An 18,297-nucleotide genomic window follows, 5' to 3' on the forward strand; every position below is an offset into this window, starting at 1 on the left:
GTATAAAATTTTAAACTTTAATTTATAGAAAAGAAAATTTTTTAGTTTTATTAAATACATTCATCCTGTTAAATATTTATATTTTATAAATTATAAATAAATAATGTTATAATTTTATAAAAAAAATAATGATAATTTTTAATTCGATAGTAATTGAATATTTCAAAAGGTAAGGTTTTAAATCTGAACTCAAAAGAAATCGAGTGAATTAAAAAAAAAAAATTAGAAAGATATTTCTCTCTGATTCTGAGAAGTGACGAAAGTCTTTCTTGAATCTCGCGTTTTGGCTCTCCGACCCGAACAAAGTCAGTCGAGGTTCGATCTGCTTCTCGGCAATCAATCCGTTACAAAGTTTTAATCTTTGGTATCTTTCCTGTATTAATTGTTGCTGTTTGGAAGAAATTACCTAACGATGCCGTCTCTTCAAACCACGTTGCCTTCTGAACTCGCCAATGATGCCATTAGAGTTATTTATCATTCTCTTCATTTTGCCTTTTTCCCCCCTTTTTGGTTTAATTTCACAACGTAGCTTCATTAATATTGGGCTTTCTATTGCAGCTTTACCTTGAGTGCCTTCGAAGGGCTAAATATATTGGTCATCGGGTAAAACAATCATTTCCCCCTTTTTTTATCATCAATTTTTTGACATTTTATCAAGTAATTGGCTTTGTCTATGCATTTATAATTGAATATTGATTCTCATAATTTTATCATTTTCGTCAGATAATCTTGAGTTCATTTGCCTACTTAGTTTGGTGCCTTGGGTGATATAAGGATTGCGGTGATATAGTTAGGGATGAGATGGCCACGGAAATTTGCTTAAACTGTATTAAAGTGCAAAACTTTAGCTGTGCTTTTCTTTTCCCCCCTTTTCAAGGGAAGAAAAAGTTCTTATTTTATTTTTCAATTTCAACTACATTGTTGGTCTTTTTTTGTGTCTGGGTTTGTGCTTTTCCAAGGTTAGCGATCGAGTTTTAGCTTTTCACTGCTTTTTGAGGAAAAAAAAATGTATGGAGATAGAAGGTTTTGGTAGTGAAGGTAGTTGGGGTAAGTAAGGGATAAGTTGGGCCCTAGCTAGTCAATGACTTTATCAACTATCAAGTGCCCGGGGTTGCCAGCTTATATTTTCTCATCAGCTCATTGATCATCTGTTGCATTATAACTACTGAGAAATCATTATGGCCATTGGTACGGATTGTTCGAGAACCAATAGTGGAACTCTTTTCATTTTGAAGTGTGATGACAAACATAAATACAAACCTCTTTTCCCAATGCTCTCTGGAGAATTGTACTTTTTGTAGCAGAGGAAGTGTAGATCTCAAAGTTTAAAATATGAAAAAGGAAGGAGTAGAATGAGGATGAGAATGACCACCAACAGCCAATGTTTGTCCCGAATTTGCTATTATGTCTGATACTATTTTCATAGTGCTGGATTCTGGATCCTGGATCCTGTACTCCTGGATTAAATGCTTGGGCTTGGGGTATTCAAAGATTAAGTGTCACAATATTTTGACTAAAGGAATTGATCATTTCTTGTTTTGGGAACACGTCATTCAACAGATACAGGGTCAATTTTTAGTCAATTCACAATAATTCTAATAATTGTATCATATTTTAAACCTTAGATTAAACATTATAACATTTAACTGCCAAAACTCAATCTACCAATGTTGTTTAGCTTGATCAAAAGGTAGGTATTTGCTTAAAGGATTATTAAAGTCTGGTTTCTGTTTAACTGTCTGCATCAATTATTTATATCGAGTTGGATTTGGGAAGTCAGTCCTTTGTTTACCGAGCAGCAACATAACACACAGCTCCTCCTTGATGTGGTTAGACAGCAGTTTAAAAAGACCATGCATAAGACAGATCCACCGAAAATTCAGACGTTGAAGGATGAATAAGTTTAATTCCACCTTGTGTCTACCATGTCTTTAGATGAACAAGTATAATTCCACCTTGTGTCTACCATGTCTTTATTCATGTTGTTATAACAAGCACGTAAATCTAAAGTACACACATAAATCGCACAATCACACAGTATAAAAAGAGAAGAAAAATAACATAGGATTTAACATGGTTCAATCGTAAAGTCTACATCCGCGGGCAAGATAAGAGAAAAAAGTTTCACTATGATGAAAAAAGCAAGATATAATCACTCAGAATTCTCAAATTTTAATCCCAGTGTGTTTTTCGAATATCTTATAATTCTGCCGCAAATGGTAGAATATTACAATATTTATACTGGTCCATACAGTGGGGCGTTGCCCTTTCACCCCCAAAGAGATCAGTGGTGGTTTTTGGGCCTGAGCCACCGTCAGCACAGATCTCACTTTTTATCCCAATTGAGTTGTAGCGCTCAATTTTCGGATCGGGTCACAATTCGGATCCATAAAAAACATATCTAAAATTTAAGCCATAAAAATAACATATGTTTTAGGAAGGGTTACTTCATCCTAGGCATCTACAGTGCACAGGCTGGAGAAGAGGATGCTTATACATGCATTCTCACATGCAATTTTGCTATTTTGTTTCTCTGATAGCAACATCACTGTAGAGCTTAGCTTGATTTCTTCTGGGTTTGCAACGCTGCAAGAGGGCTTATCAATCACATTTTATATGAGTATGAAAAGATGTCTGGTCGTAAATTCACTAAGAGCACGTGATTTATATTTAGAATTCTTGATCAATGACTGAAGTTGGTTTACAAGATGAAATATTTAGACAAACATATTAATAAAGAATGAGACTTCCATACTGTTATCATGGTTTGCTTATGACTATCATGTGGTAAGTGTTCAAGCTTCATATGCTGAACGAAATTTCATTCGGGATTTATCATGCTAGCTTGTTGTATGTTGGTTTCTTCAATATCATAAACAGTGACGAGTAATGGTGCATGATAACAGAGTGAAGGGTAGCCTAGTGAATTGCTCATTAGGTCTTGCTGATATACGAGAAAGTGATTTTGAAATTTAATGCTGAAGGGAGACCAATTTCCCCAATTTTCTTTTCTGGATGGTTTGATGCAAGAGATGATTTTATAGATATGCTTTTTTGTTGTACAACGCGATGTTAGCATTATCTTGAAAACTACAACTGGGGTTTTAAGCAAATTTGAAAACCCTGTTGATAAGGTCTCCTTAGGTTTGCGGTACAAAATAATAGTGCTCTCTGATCAAGGCATGAATATTCTCTGCATGGGTTTTTTAATGGTGGTCAATTATCCTTGTTTGGCTTGTATGCTTTTAGGATCAGGCTTAAGGAAGGTGCGTATGCGTCTGTATTTCCTGTGCGAGAGAACAGTAGAAATTTGGTCTATGGAGGTTGGTATTTTTTGTTGTTCTTCAAAGAATTTACTCCTTTTAAAAAATTAAGAAGTTACATCCCAATGCTTTAAGGGATAGGGCGAAATGTGTTTTCATATGCCATGCCCGCTTGGGCCACATCCTTGCAATCGAAGACAAAGTGTAAGGGGGACAGCTCGTTATCCCTCGAGGATTGGCCAACCCAGCCAAGCCGTAGGCCTATGAGATGGTGTCAGGGCACGATTGATGAGAATGAGAAGTTTTGCAGACACTTTTATAAATATGGAAAAGTCCAGGGGGGTGTGATGGCTGAGACATATTGATGTCTCCTCCTGCCAGAGGTCACTATGTTCCTAATGCTCTTTAGGGGGGTGTGACTAGTTGGCCACTGGTGAGCACGGTCGGGCCCAGCTAGTTGCCGAATTTGGTGTCAAGCTCTCCACCATCCCCAGGGTCACTGGCGCAAGAGCGTGACTCTAAGTGAGCTCCCTACATACTCATTGTACTAGGCGGCGGGCATCGGGCTCGAGGGATAGGAGCTCGGTGTCTCCATGAAGAAGGAGCTTCATGGACACTACAAGGCCGAGGGGCTTGTAGTGCGCGTCTCTCCTAGGCCCGAGATTTCTATATAAGGCCGACGATGCTGCTCGGTATACGGGCCAATGGTGCTACTCGGTATAGGGGAACAAATATTCTATATTGGCTTTGGGTTCAGCCATACGGTCGAATGTTGCTGGTTGCCTTGCTTTCGGATGATGCTTGTGGATGTACACGATGACGGGCAACATCGTGCTACAAGAAATATCGATGCTCAGTTACTGGGCTAGCTACGTGAAAGACCCTCGATAAGGATATTGGAAATCCTCTTTAAGGGAAAAGACCCTTGAATACGAGTAGGCTGGCCTAGATTGGGTGGAAGTCTAGGCGCCGCACGGGACTACTGTCCGAGCTAGGAAGTGGCCCCGTGACAGTTGGTATCAGAGCAAGGTCAGTGCTCGTGATGGATAATAATCCATACCTTCCTTGAGAAACCTTCGGTTGTGTGATGCACACGAGATATGAAAATAATGAGAAACGATGGAATGCGTTGGTTGTTAAACAAAGCGATGAAAGCTAACCGTGTGTTCACCTTGAGAAAGGGTGAGCGGAGTATACAACCCCGAGATGGGGGAAGGGCATGATGTCCTTGTTAGAAACATATTGTGGCATGCACAACGTATAAGTGATATGTTGAGCAAATGAGTATTCTTGATGTTGTTGAGTCCTTAAGAGGTGGTATGCGAGTGCAGTACACCAATTGGGGATCATCAATACAAAGGATGCTAACGTGGGCCGAACATGGCACGAAATGGGCAAATGATATTTGCTGAGCGAGTAACTTCATTTGAGACTTTGGTCGGACAAAAATGAGACAATCGATATTGGGAAAACATTAGAAAATATGGGGCAAATGGTAGCCCTAGAGCCATTGAGATGGTGAATAACCCTTGTCGGGTGATGAGATATAATACTCGGGATTGCTTAAAAGACTGTGAAAGTCTTCGAGATGTGTGGGGACGAGTAAGCCCCAAGGATTGATAAGATGACTGCGAATTGTTAATAGACTGTGGAAATCTTTCAACACATGGGGTGTGCTATCCCCAAGAGTTGCAAAATTGTTGGCGTATCTCATTGAGATGGTGTCTTACCCTAATTGTGTTAAGAGCCAGAATTTTGGGAACTACTTATTGGCTATGAAAGCCTTCAAAATACCTTAACATATTTTGTGTGGGTAAAGAGATGGAAAATTTGAGATAGCTTAACTGTGGTGAGAACCTTCGGAATGATGGGTTGAAATACCCTAATCGGTAGGGAGACGGTTGTTTTCTCCCTGGAGAATGCCCCTTGCTGTTGGTTGCTATAAGCTTCAAATGAAGGATGAGAAATGCATTGAGTCCCTTGAAATAAGAATGTTGCTATTCTATGGATAACATAGAAAGTGAAACTGTTGCGAGAGTGTAACTTGAGACGGGACGGTCGTTGCATGCCATTGATGGCAAGTTCAGCTTATGTGTGGATTCGATAAATTACAAGGCGATAGATGCTAAGAGCGGCTGAAGTAAAATCAGCTACGAGATAAATTCGGAAAAGGGACAGGTGGATCCCAAATCATGTTGCGTAGAAATTAAATTGGCTTACGATAAGCCTAGAAAGGGTATAAAACCCAAGGTCTAATTTCGAGGGTAACGAGTTGGCTAGTGGTAACATGAGAAAGGGCGGAGGCCCAATTGTGCGTGCAATCACTATAAAGTTGCGTTGGCAAACGGTAGCCTGAACATTCATACAAATCTCAAAGTTTCGGATACCTAGTACTGGTAACTAGGTCATAATGCTGATGGTGGCAGCTTACACGAGAAAAGCTTGCCAAAATAATGTTAAAATGCTAGATGGTGCTGTTCAGAGCCACATTGTGATAAAAGTGGTGATACCACGTGTGGGAGGGCTGCACGCCTCATTAGATATAGTCTTTTGAGGAGAGGGTAATGACTCCCCGATGAATTGGGTGTGCCAATAGAGCTTGAGGCCACCTTGAATACCTATGAAGTGAGAATACATAGAGATGATGAAACACTTGTCAAGTGACATTGAGTTATGGGCAAACGAATGATCTTGGGATCACAATTGTGACGATAGTGGTGTCAAATAGAGTTCTAGACATCTATGGGAAATCTAAGCAATTGTGATGGCCAAGCATTTAGATTACGATAACGAGATGAGCTTGATGACTATGGCAGTCGTGTATATGTTTTTTTTTTCACTAAGGAAACTAAAATGAGAAGCATGTGGGATAAGAGAAGTCCCTCGAGGCAATTTTGTGGAAATTTTGCAGGTGGAGAGTACAATCATGAGCAATATAGTATCCCGTCGAGGTGTCAACCACATTCCAAGTGGACGTTATGAAGTAGCAAAAGGTGGAGACCTCAAGAGAACATGAATGCCAAACTCACCTTATGGTGCACAAGATAAATTAAGACCAAACAAGAAGAGAACGAAGCGAGCGAAAGCAATCGATAGCCGAGAATTGCTTATCGTCGATAAGCGGTAGCATCAAGAGATGGACATACAAACAATGGGTGTGCAGTAGAAATGAGGGCAAGCATAACTTGAGCAATGAGTCCATGAGCATAATGTGAGTTCCCGAGAGGAACGTGGCAATACACGAAATCGGTAATGTGTCAGTTTCGGTATTCATTTACATGATGATTATGTTGTTCCTTATTGGCAACCATAATATTATAGCATAGCTCCGAAATGGAATACTATTACTTCCTTATGCTTGAGTTCATGTATAACGCTATTGTCTTGTATTGTGATTATTTTGCGAGGTACTTATGATAGTGCAACTATAAGGCAAAGCCACGAGCATAACATAGCGAAGGCCGAGGATATTCCTGCAGAGGCATGGTAATCACAATACGGAGAAATGAAGCATCGGAGGAAGCATCCCAAAAGGAGACATGAAGAATTAAGTGGGGGAGTATGCAGATGATTGAATAGATCCATCAAAATGAGAACACACTAGAATGCAATGCCAAGGCAACAACAACGGTAGTCGATAGGGTCATCGACTGTTTAAGCGGGGGAGAATGTCACAAGGAAGAATATGGCACTTTTATCATTGATCGAGTGGGGCAACCATGCCATAATCCTAGTATGAGGATGATGCGAAAAGGGGTATGAAAACATACACAAGTTCCCATGAAGATACATAAGGGAATTCGGAGATCAATATGTGAGCACCAGACATGATGAAAGATTTGAAAAGGCATAAGATGTTTGGGGAGAGCTTTGTTCAACATGATGAATAACATGAAGAGGCACATTCGGGAGAGCTTTGTTCAACATGATGAATAACATGAAGAGAGCTTTGTTCAACATGATGAATAACATGAAGAGGCACATTCGGGAGAGCTTTGTTCAACATGATGAATAACATGAAGAGGCACAAGATGTTTAGGAGAGCATTGTTCAATAGGAGGTGTTCGGGGCAAATCGATGAGGACATCGATTGTCTAAGTGGGGGAGAATGTGAGGGGGACAGCCCGTTATCCCTCGAGGATTGGCCAACCCAGCCAAGCCTATGCCTATGAGATGGTTTAAGGGCACGATTGATGAGAATGAGAAGTTTTGCGGACACTTTTATAAATATGGAAAAGTCCAGGGTGGTGTGATGGCTGAGACATACTGATGTCTCCTCCTGCTAGAAGTCACTATGTTCCTAATGCTCTTTAGGGGGGTGTGACTAGTTGGCCACTGGTGAGCACGGTCGAGCCCAGCTAGTTGCTGAATTTGGTGTCAAGCTCTCCACCATCCCCGGGGTCACTGGCGCAAGGGCGTGACTCTAAGTGAGCTCCCTACTTACTCATTGTACTAGGCAGCGGGCATCGGGCTCTCAAGGGATAAGAGCTCGGTGTCTCCATGAAAAAGGAGCTTCATGGACACTACAAGGCCGAGGGGCTTGTAGTGCGCATCTCTCCTAGGCCCGAAGTTTCTATATAAGGCCGACGATGCTGCTTGGTATACAGGCCAATAGTGCTACTCGGTATAGGGGAACAAATATTCTATATTGGCTTTGGGTTCAGCCATACGGTCGAATGTTGCTGGTTGCCTTGCTTTCGAATGATGCTTGTGGATGTACACGATGACGAGCAACATCGTGCTACAAGGAATATCGATGCTCAGTTATTGGGCTAGCTACGTGAAAGACCCTCGATAAGGATATTGGAAATCCTTTTTAAGGGGAAAGACCTTTGAATACGAGTAGGCTGGTCTAGATTGGGTGGAAGCCTAGGCATCACACGGGACTATTGTCCGAGCTAGGAAGTGGCCTCGTGACACAAAGGGCCCAACGTACTTCCATTTATGAACGCCAACGCTGCATAATTGCAGCCACTCCATTCCTGTCCGACAAAGGCTGGTCATTTGAGCTAGCACTTGTCATTCAACATTGCTAGAATGTGAAGGACATGTTACTCGTGTGAACTGTGAAGTGGACTAACATGTGGATGAACCTGAGTCGTCCTTCCAACCTGCCCCACCTACAATACTACCAATCCAGTGTGGCTGGTGCCTGGTTGTAACTTGAGTTCTAGCCATAATATGACTGAATGCCCAACTGCGAAAATAAACATCTTCAATTTGTTTTGATGTTGGTGGATTTTTTTTTTTTTTTTAAGTCTTCCAAGCACTGTATTTTTAATTCTCAAAAAAAAAAAAAAACCTACAATTTTAGTTCGTACTGCTTGGAGGGGCAAAAAGCTGAAAAAAAAAACAAATTAGTTGTCCTTGTTGGAGTGGAATGTAGATAAAGCTTTGATCTAGACTGGAATACCATTTGCAGTCTGAATTGTAATAATTCGACATTGACCCTTTGTTACATCCTTAATTGAGCAAAGTAAAGGAAATTAAAAAAGAAGATATGAAGAAAAAAATAAAATTTTTTATTATTATTTAGATACTTTATTTAAATAAAGGAAGAATAAATTTTCCTTTTAATAAAATTATTTAATTACTATAAATTTATAATTTTGTTTTTATATAACATTAAGGATATGTAAGTAATTTTAATATAGATAGTGTCTAATTCTCTCATTTTCTTTTATTTTAGTTCAAATTAAAGAGAAATATTTAAATTAATAAAAAAATTTGAAAAATTTAATTTTCCTTATTTTTTTATTTATTTTTTCTATTTACTATTTAAATAAAAAAAAATTAAAAATCATATTTATTTTCTTTTCTTTTTTTCTCCATTTTCCTAATGATTTGAAATTTACATTCTTTCAGCCCTTTTGTTTCACCAACACCTATCTCTACACTATTCCCCAATTGGTCTCTCCACTCCCCGATTGCTTATTTTCAAGCAATTAAAAAAGAAAAAATTGGTCCCTCTCGTTCTTTGTAATTCAATAATTTATTTTCCCATGCTCAATAAACAAATATATTCTTTGTAACAATGAAGGACCAAGAGGGGAATCAATTAAATGTGACCATTTCTTATATTTGACATTAAATAAAAAAATTCTACCACAAATTTAAATTATTAGTTTTTTTTTTATTGATCCATTTAAATAAAAATTTAATTAATCATACTCATTTTAAAAATTTTAAGATATTATTTTTTTTATCCTACTAAAAAGACTTAAGTAGTGATATAATTTGGAGCAAAAAAATCTTGATGGTAGTTTAGACAGGATACCAAACGAGCAGCAGCAAAGAAGAAGAAGCAGTTTTCGCAAGCCCTTTATGCCTACTTTTTCAAATGATTTTGTGATATTGTATCGATAAAAGTATTAACGTTGCGTACTGAAAATTGTAACGGGGTGGCTCATCACTTGGCCTCTAAAGGCCTGACCTGATTCTTTCAGGCCTAATCCACGACTCAATTTCATTTTGTAACTAATGTACTGCCTATCGAGGCCGCTTCTTAATCTTTGACCGAGAGGGTCAGAATTTTAGTTTAGAGGGATTTAATTAAAATATATAATTTATTAATAAATTATTTATTTAAGTGTTAATTGAAGAGAATTAATTAATTAATTAATGATAAGAATTGTTTTATAATTATAAAATAAAATTTATATAAAATTACTAATAAATTTACTCACTTAAATGGTTTCATACTTATTAAAATTTATTATATAAGAATAAAAAAAAAAATTTAAAAATTATCATTAAATTTGTACAAATTTTTAAAATTTCATGGGTCTGATGACCCACCCCTTACTCCGTGCCTGAAGGCAATCCTTGGTGTTGCTTCTGATCCTCCGAATAGCTTTGTCAGCTTTCCTCACCAGCAACAACCAATTTTCTAGCTTATATCAACAACGAATTTCCTCCCTGTAACAGCCGGCCATTCTGTCTTCCACAACCATTTTTTCTGTTGCTGGCAATCCACAAACTGGTACTGGACAAAGCATTGCTGCCATTAGTGCAGCACAATAATGATATGGAAGTCCAATAGAAAATTTTAGTTTGGAAGACTATTTTTCAAGTGTAAATATAAATAATAAAAGAAAATTAAGGCCTCATTTGATATTCCTCACCTCTCTTATCTTAGTAACTTAGTGTATTTAAAGATAATAATAAAAATTAGCAGATTGTAGACATTATTATTGATTCAAATATTTTTCATTGTGGGGATGAAATTAGTTACACTTATGTACAGAGTTTTCAAGGAAAATTATAAATCCGAGATGTGGAATCTGTTTCACTTTTATCTTACCAGGATGAACTGTGCCTTAATGCTTCAAACAAATATGAAATCAAAATTTATTAGTGCAATGATTTATTAATTTACCTAAATAAAAATAAATAAATAAACAAAGAACAGGTTTGATTTATAAAAGTAAAGGAAGCAAACTTTGAGATCTTACCCTAGTTTTAAGAAGATCGTTGATATTACAAAAAAAAAAAAAAAAAAAGAAAACTCGGTTACCTCTTCCTTTCTATTAGACTCCTTACACGCTGCAAAACACGAACAAACTCACAAAACAATGAGAAGTCAAAATCTGATGGTGCATCGCCTTCTGGGTCCATTTTAGGACTTCTTGAAGAGCTATTGCATGGGCTCTGACAGATGATGAAGTCAAGTCCACCAAACTTGTCAATAAGTCTATCAATCCTGTTACTCGTTAACTTTTGAATGCCTTCTATTTGCTCTAATTCTCCGGTTTGTCCACTACTGTGCCACCACCTTCTTAGCATCTCCCGCTTTGTTTCACTAGTTTCTACTGAGACAACACCCTTCATATGGATTCCAAGCCGGTGTATAGCAACTTCTGCCCCACCTATTCCGCTAAAAACTGACAACATTGTTATTCCATCTGGGAACATAGACTTTAATACAGAGAGATGATACCCCAAAGTGTCTATCTGGAAGCTATATCTGAGAGAATGAAGCCTTTCAATTAAGTTACTCTCAGCAGCTTGAGTGTGATTCGATGGATAGCCTAGGATGATTTCCAAATATTCCGGCTCTATGGGCCCCAATTTGTACGGACCTACCCATACAAGATTTAATTTCTGGCAATGATGAAGAATGTCTCTTTTATTTCTTTCTGATGGAACGAAACCTCTGGAATCAGCAAGTATTCTTCCAAGCCTATCACAAAGCTGAGATACTCCATTAGTTTCAAAATTGACGCAGCTCAATTGCTTCCTCATATCCCATGATGGCCACCATTTCTTTGTATGTGGGATTGCATCTTCTATGGACATTGGTGGCTTTGGAAGGATATGAAACCTTCTTTCGGTTGGAAGATTGTGCACATAGCCTTCTTTCCTACTCAATGCAGAGAAGAACCGAGTATCTACAAATTCAGGCTCAATGGCATATAGAAACCGAGATATTTTGCTCCACGTGTCAAAAGATGCAGTTGCAACATTTCCATAGAAAAAATATGGAGGTTTAGCTACCATGCGATCAACACTCTTGCATGAATTAGATTTTGGGGCCCTGGGAATTCTGAATCCCGCAATTTCTGCATTAACTTTCTCTTCCACCCATGTAGGTTTAAAATAGGAGCTCGATTCATCAGCGAATTCTGGTTTTGGATAATTGTCCACAAAGCCAATATGGCCCAACTGAGTGTCAGGATAGTCTTCAATATGCTCTTGCTTTGGCCTTTTTCCTCTGCGAACTTCCTCCATATTTAGATTTAGATTGCTCGACTGTGCAACAGCATCTCGGTCAAAATCCTCAGTTTTCAGTTTATTACTTTCCATTCCCACACTAAAAGTTTCCCAATAACTTGCAGTGCGTGAACAATTCATTCTGGATCGTTTTAAGGAATACTGCACAAGATTAGAAAAAAGCTTCAGTTCAAGTAAAAAACCAACCGATTCTTGCTTTGTACCCAAAAAAACAAATAGATACACAAACAATTAACAAACAGACTCTGAGTCTTCACTCATAAAAAATCAGAGAAAGAGAAAATCATACATACATGACATCGTAGGGTACAAGGAAAGAAACAGCACTGAAAGAATAATTTTTTAACTTGTACTTGAATATCAACCTAACGAAGTGCATCAAAAATGTAAGAGATGTCTTCTATAGCCTTCACAATCATGTTCCATGAGTGTCCATAGCCACTGAATTTAGATCGACAAGGATGTTGCATGTACCTTCTCAATGTCAACTCATGCAAAACCAATTTGCTCCAAGAGATGTATTTGGCCCTTTACTGCTATTGTAGGACACTTTACAGCATATATAATTAATAAGATTAGCAATATATTGGGTCACATTAATGAGAAATGCTTAATGATGATCATAAATATTACAATCAATTTGATATTTAGCATTTTTCTTAGATAAAGTAAAATAACATGTTAGGCGTCAGTGAGAAGTACCTAATTACCATCATGAAGAATACAGCCAATTAATATCCATAGATAAAGCATTTATAATGTTTAGTAGATAAAGCAAAATTAATAAAAATTTGTAGTGGGTCACTTCCATGCATTTGACTTGAGTTTTGTTATTTACACCTATGAGCCAAGGAGAGCGATATGCCTCCAGAGACAAGTTTTCAAACTGAACATACAACTGAAGATGGCCTGCAGAACAAGAAAATTGAAAATGCTTGTGTGCTGGAAAATTCAATGATCAAGAAAGAAAACTAACACCTTATCTTCTATGATGTACTTCTCACCAACTTGTTCTGCACAAATTGAGTTAGCTAGCTCTAATACTGGAACTTCTGCACCTGAAAGATAGATAAATCCTTAGCAACAAACTAAACTGGGAGGCCATTCTTGGTGAGAAGAACAACTTGATATATTCCTGCTCAATAGCACCAACAATCTTCTGAAGAATGAAACTAAATAAGAATATCACTGTAAAAAGATAAAATTAAGAACATGAGCATGACTTTCAGCAAGGTGACTTTATTAGACCAGACACAGAAAGGTGAGAGAATTATAGGATTGGAACACCCATCACTTCTTCAAAATGAAATAGGACAAGATAAACGAAGCTAATAACTTAAACATGCATCTCATACATTTTGCCTTTACAGGTTGAGCAGAATTGGTAATTGAACAACATTATGTACTCACCAAATCTCTCAATTGCCAATGAAATCTCATTCTCAGAGAAACCCATTTCAAGCAAACGAAGTGTTTTCTCCATGGTCCCAAACAAAATTTCATTACTAAAATCCTGGCAATTTGCAGGTCAATCATTGTTAGATGCCATTTTCACAATATTGAAAACACACACACACAAATATGAGATAACATGACAATTGTATAACTGCATATGCCATATTAGTTGACTGCCAAAATTGACATTTCTTTTTAATAGAAAAGGAAATATTATTAAAGAAGAATGCCAAACTAGACAAAAAGTTGCTTTTGAAAATACTCTTACATCTATTCTTTTACTTGGAAAATCATTGAAAAGACCACAAGCATAAAAAATAATAATAATAAAAGGAGCACTATGCATGTGATAATTTCAAATTAAGCAGCACATATGGTAAAGTCCCATTGGTTTTTGTGAAGTTATTAAATATGTTATTCGTGTCCTTAACATCCTAAAATGCCATTGAATACCTACCTCATTTATTTCTGCATCATTGTCAAGCTTGTCATTTGTTTCCTCATTAAAATCTGCAGCTACCTGGGTAGCAATAATGAAGTCTACTATTTCATCAATTGAAGCATCCACATCTGATATGTAACAGCATGAGAACAACAGAACTTTCAGAATAAAAGCAATTCAAATTTGTTCTCAAATTGGAATAGACATTCTGAAAGCGAGAATTAATTAAATCAAAGAACAAAAAAGGAAGAGAGAGAGAGAGAGAGAGAAGGAACGAGAAAATTGTTTTCCATTTGGAATAAAAACTCCATCAGGAAAGTCAATCACGCGTCAGGCAAACATTAAAATTAAAAACTCAAAATTATCCACTCCATATGCTCCAAGCAGATAGGTCTACAGTTGCTTTGGTGCATAAAGATTCTAGGAAAAAAATTTTGTTCGTCACTCACTAATAAATGCAGAAAACATGCTAACTATTACTAAATTGGAAAACAAAAAAGCAACCATAACACTAACAGCAAAATTATATTCAAGTTTGTTTCATGCAGAAGAAAAAACATTCATGAAGCATGACTCTCCAAGTGCCTAAGATGTTTCTTTGTTTCAAATACATCTCCAACCTAAAGGCATCAACCGCAACTAAATTTATTAATTATAACTAGGCATCTATGTCAGCTTCAGAGATGTCTTCTCTTCAATTTCACATTTAGCAGCCGCTAATATTTGGATGTTCCTACACTAATTTTTTTTGGAGTTTTTTCATCCTTAAGAACATAAATTTCAGAAATTTAGTACTAATTCTATTCCTTCCATCAGGTGACATGGCCAACTTATTGTTTGAAAGCAGCTTTTAGTCATGGACATCTAGAAAAATAGAGAACTCGAAAGCATTTTCTAAAATTTGGCAGGTACAAAAAGCTGCCTAAAAAATATATATTGTCCACAAAAGACAGCTTGTGGATGCTTTTGCATACTGAGCTTTTCCATTGCAAAATCAACTTCTTCAACGGAGAAATTCATCCTTAGCAAGGATGCCCTTTTGTCATCATCAACTCCAAAAACATCTGGCTCCTGCAAAAGATTGATTTAACCAAACCAAATGCAATATTAACTGTCCTTCTAGACTATAATATGCAATCAGCACCGTACAGTCGTCCGGCTTAAATGGAAATTAAATTAATGTGACCCATTAGTTACAGCAATGAAAACCAGACTTCTTGTAAACAACAAATAATGAAAATTGTAAACAGCAAAGCGACTGATCATATCGCCAAAAAGAGATTCGGTAAGATTGTAACTCATTTTTAGAATGAACTGTTATCCAAGCCATGTTCCTGGCATGTGCAAACATATCCGCTTATCGGAAATTCTATGCTTGCTACAATGACCAATCAGAAAAAGAATTCCAATAAAAAATGCACCAGCTGGAAATAAAGATATCATGAAGGTTAAAAAGCTTTACACGTGCAGAGAAAATGGGTGGAGGATCACTGACAGACTTGACGAATAACAAACATTAAGCAGATTGGAAGAAGCTTCATAACATTCGGACAGATCCTACACATTGGGCCTTAAATATTTATCAGATGTCCTTTGAGTTTAGCAGGAGAACACATGATTTGCACGGACATATCACAGCTTCTTACCTCTTTTGGTTGAACAAACGTGAAATACTTAGGACTGCTTGCGTCCTTGTCATCAAACAAGCTACCCGGAGAATCTGATGGCTGAGATCTCGACTTTTGAGGACCCCAATTAAAAAAAAAAAAAATAGATAACAGTTATTTTGAGGCCCAAATCTCCTCAGATGAAGTTAAAAAAGCAACTTCAGTCTCCAAATGAAAGAGGAACATAAAAAATCTTTCTCAGAAGAGGAAGAGGAAGAGGAAACAAAAAATGAAAGGAGAAGCATAAACGAAGAGGAAAGGGAGGAAAAAGAAGATTACTACAAAATTGATGATAACTTACAGAACATTCCATTAGAATCTTCAATAACAAGTCAACATTATCTTCACCTATATATAAGAGAAGATAATAACCAGTCAAGATTCCAGGAAAAAGTTCTAAGATTAATGCAATTGTGATAAAAACTACATGAAAAGTTATTTTGAGACGTAATTGTACAATTGATGGCTCCAGTTATTGTGGATTTTTTTTCTGTTAAATCAACTAGGCTTTGCCCACGTGCGACTTTAATGATTTCTAATATTATTATTTAATTGAATAAAAATATGAATATATAGCTCTTTCAATATATACTTAGAATATCTTGTAAAAATATTTTGAATAATATGTGTAACAATATGAAGAATAAATATAAATTGAAAATGAACATAAAGAATAAATAATAGGATAAAAATTACCTTAATGATATTTATGTATATTGTTTTTCATTTTCTTTTAATATCTTGATTATTAAAATATCATTTGACAAGTTTGAGAGAAATTTTTAATTAGATATTGTATCTTCTAAAAGAGTGACTAATTTAATTTTTAATGTGTCATTAATTTATATAGTTTATAAATATGACTTTTAATTTTCTTAGTATTAATTAAATTGTAATTATTATAACTTTTTTATTATAAAAAATTAAGTATAGTAGACAATAAAAAGGTAACTTTATTTTATATAATTTATAAATATGACTATTAATTTTCGTAATATTAATTAAGTTGTTATTATTATTATCTCTTAATTTTCCCATTATTAATTAAATTATAACTATGATTATAAACTTTTATTATTATTATTATTATTATTATTATTATTATGATTAAAAGTCTTGTAAGTCTATTATCAATTGATGTTGTAAAATTGTTAGGAAAATAAACATACTTTTTAATCAATTTAAGACCAATTTTATTGTATCATATAGGTACGTACGACACTATTCACCATATCCAAATATGTCCACTTCAAATACAATTAAAAGAAAAGGATATATTCATGCATTAAATACCATTTTCTTCAATTACTTTGCCAACAAGCGAAGGTGAGAATCCCATCCCAGTAAAAAATGATCTTAAATTGCTTCCAGATGAACTTGCAACAGTGTCCTAAAATAGTTCACAAAGAAAAGACATCATCCAAATAAAAAAAGAACACTATCACAAGAGAGGTAATCAGCAAACTTCCTAACATCAAAAGCATCCAACAAATACGCTTGACGTCTTAAATGGAATGCTCAGTTAATTTCAACAAGAAGTGCCAATTTTTGTATGGAATTTTTCTGTTAGGTTTTACGTTCAGCTAAGTGTGATTGATAATGAATTAACGATAAAAAAAAGTTTCAACACCTTGATAAAAGTTAGGTAGGGAAAAAAAAAGCATTGAGCATTGTGCAAAACTCTAGAAGATTTGAATTTAAATGGCCAACAAAAAGAATTTAGAAATAGAATCAGTGATTATATATAAATACTTAGTTCAATAGGTCATAGAAAAGAGAGCATACCCCAAGTTGCCTTGAGTACATGGCATCAGATTGCAACTGGGGATCTAACATCTCAGGCTTTGGCACTATGGTTTCATTGATATCAGGATTCGATGAACTCTCACCATTCAGCATTTTTTTAATTTTACCCTGTATAATACGGATTATGAGTAAAAAAGAATTAGGTGACAATGGCCATCCCTCAAGCTTAGAGTAATTCATTGTTCATACCATTTCAAAACGAACACCTTCCAAAGCTGCAAAAGCAAAAAAAAACATGTAAACTGAGCTGTATACTCTGTCCCTGTAAGATAAATTATCTTTCAAATGAACATAATTTAGTAATAGATCGGTGAAACCTCTTCTCTCGGATCTGGGTGTTTTGTTGCAAGCTTAAAAACAACCATCTAAATCATTTCTTCCCATAAAAGCCTTGTGTTGCAAATGTAACTACAGCCATCTAAAACCGCAGAATACCAAGATGAAATTATGTAGAGGAACCGTTCAGAGGGCGACCCTTTTGATAATGCCAAGACTTAACAGATAGATGAATTTAAAAAAAAAAAGGAATAAAGAAGCAGCAAATGTAACATTAAACATTATCAAGCAAGCAAAAGAAAGATCACTAAGATGAAAGAGCTAGACTCTCATTCTTATAAAAGCCATAAAGCTAATAGAACCTCGGAATTAAAATTTTCTTTCAGTTTATTTTCCTAACCAAACATAATGTCTATAAACAACTAAAATTCGCAAAAATGATGCAAATGCATGTGCGTCATTTCAGCAACGTACTAATCAGAGACTTCACGGTCAGGGAAAAGTAAAGGGGCAGCGCATAGACTGCCACAGCCGGCAGCAGGCAAGATGCGGTAGAGAGGTGAAAGTATGAAAAGAGTTAGAGGCAAATATCGGGCACGGAGTTAGCTATGCTCTTGGGCGCATGCGATTCCAGTAGGTTAACCCACACTTATGG

At 36.2% G+C, this 18,297-nt stretch overlaps 2 protein-coding genes across 7 annotated transcripts; one reads left to right on the top strand and one right to left on the bottom strand.

Annotated features, from left to right (window-relative positions):
* Positions 1-168: 168 nt before the first annotated feature.
* On the top strand, positions 169-2,663 carry LOC110633001 (uncharacterized). Of its 2 annotated transcripts, XM_021781427.2 has the most exons (4): positions 169-466; positions 559-603; positions 1,800-1,896; positions 2,584-2,663. In XM_021781427.2, exons 1-4 carry the CDS (start codon positions 413-415, stop codon positions 2,661-2,663), a joined length of 276 nt encoding a protein of 91 aa, XP_021637119.2. In that variant the 5' UTR covers positions 169-412. The 2 variants fall into 2 exon arrangements, 1 of the variants encoding a protein (XP_021637119.2); XR_002490756.2 differs by lacking the exons at positions 1,800-1,896; positions 2,584-2,663 and adding an exon at positions 724-1,545.
* Positions 2,664-10,049: 7,386 nt separating this feature from the next.
* On the bottom strand, positions 10,050-18,250 carry LOC110632993 (probable inactive DNA (cytosine-5)-methyltransferase DRM3). 5 transcript variants are annotated; one of them, XM_058137254.1, is made up of 13 exons: positions 18,117-18,250; positions 17,684-17,784; positions 17,556-17,581; positions 17,346-17,474; positions 16,854-16,950; positions 15,862-15,908; positions 15,540-15,632; positions 14,868-14,964; positions 13,909-14,021; positions 13,407-13,509; positions 12,975-13,054; positions 10,780-12,137; positions 10,050-10,248 (listed from the first exon to the last, which is right to left on the bottom strand). In XM_058137254.1, exons 3-13 carry the CDS (start codon positions 17,556-17,558, stop codon positions 10,158-10,160), a joined length of 2,211 nt encoding a protein of 736 aa, XP_057993237.1. In that variant the 5' UTR covers positions 17,559-17,581; positions 17,684-17,784; positions 18,117-18,250; the 3' UTR covers positions 10,050-10,157. The 5 variants fall into 5 exon arrangements, with proteins under 5 accessions (XP_057993237.1, XP_057993236.1, XP_057993238.1 ...); XM_058137253.1 differs by having other exon boundaries at positions 17,556-17,784; XM_058137255.1 differs by lacking the exon at positions 17,684-17,784 and having other exon boundaries at positions 18,117-18,240.
* Between the last annotated feature and the right edge of the window lie 47 nt (positions 18,251-18,297).

Source organism: Hevea brasiliensis, chromosome 15 (genome assembly GCF_030052815.1).
Source record: "Hevea brasiliensis isolate MT/VB/25A 57/8 chromosome 15, ASM3005281v1, whole genome shotgun sequence".
Lineage (NCBI taxonomy): Eukaryota > Viridiplantae > Streptophyta > Magnoliopsida > Malpighiales > Euphorbiaceae > Hevea > Hevea brasiliensis.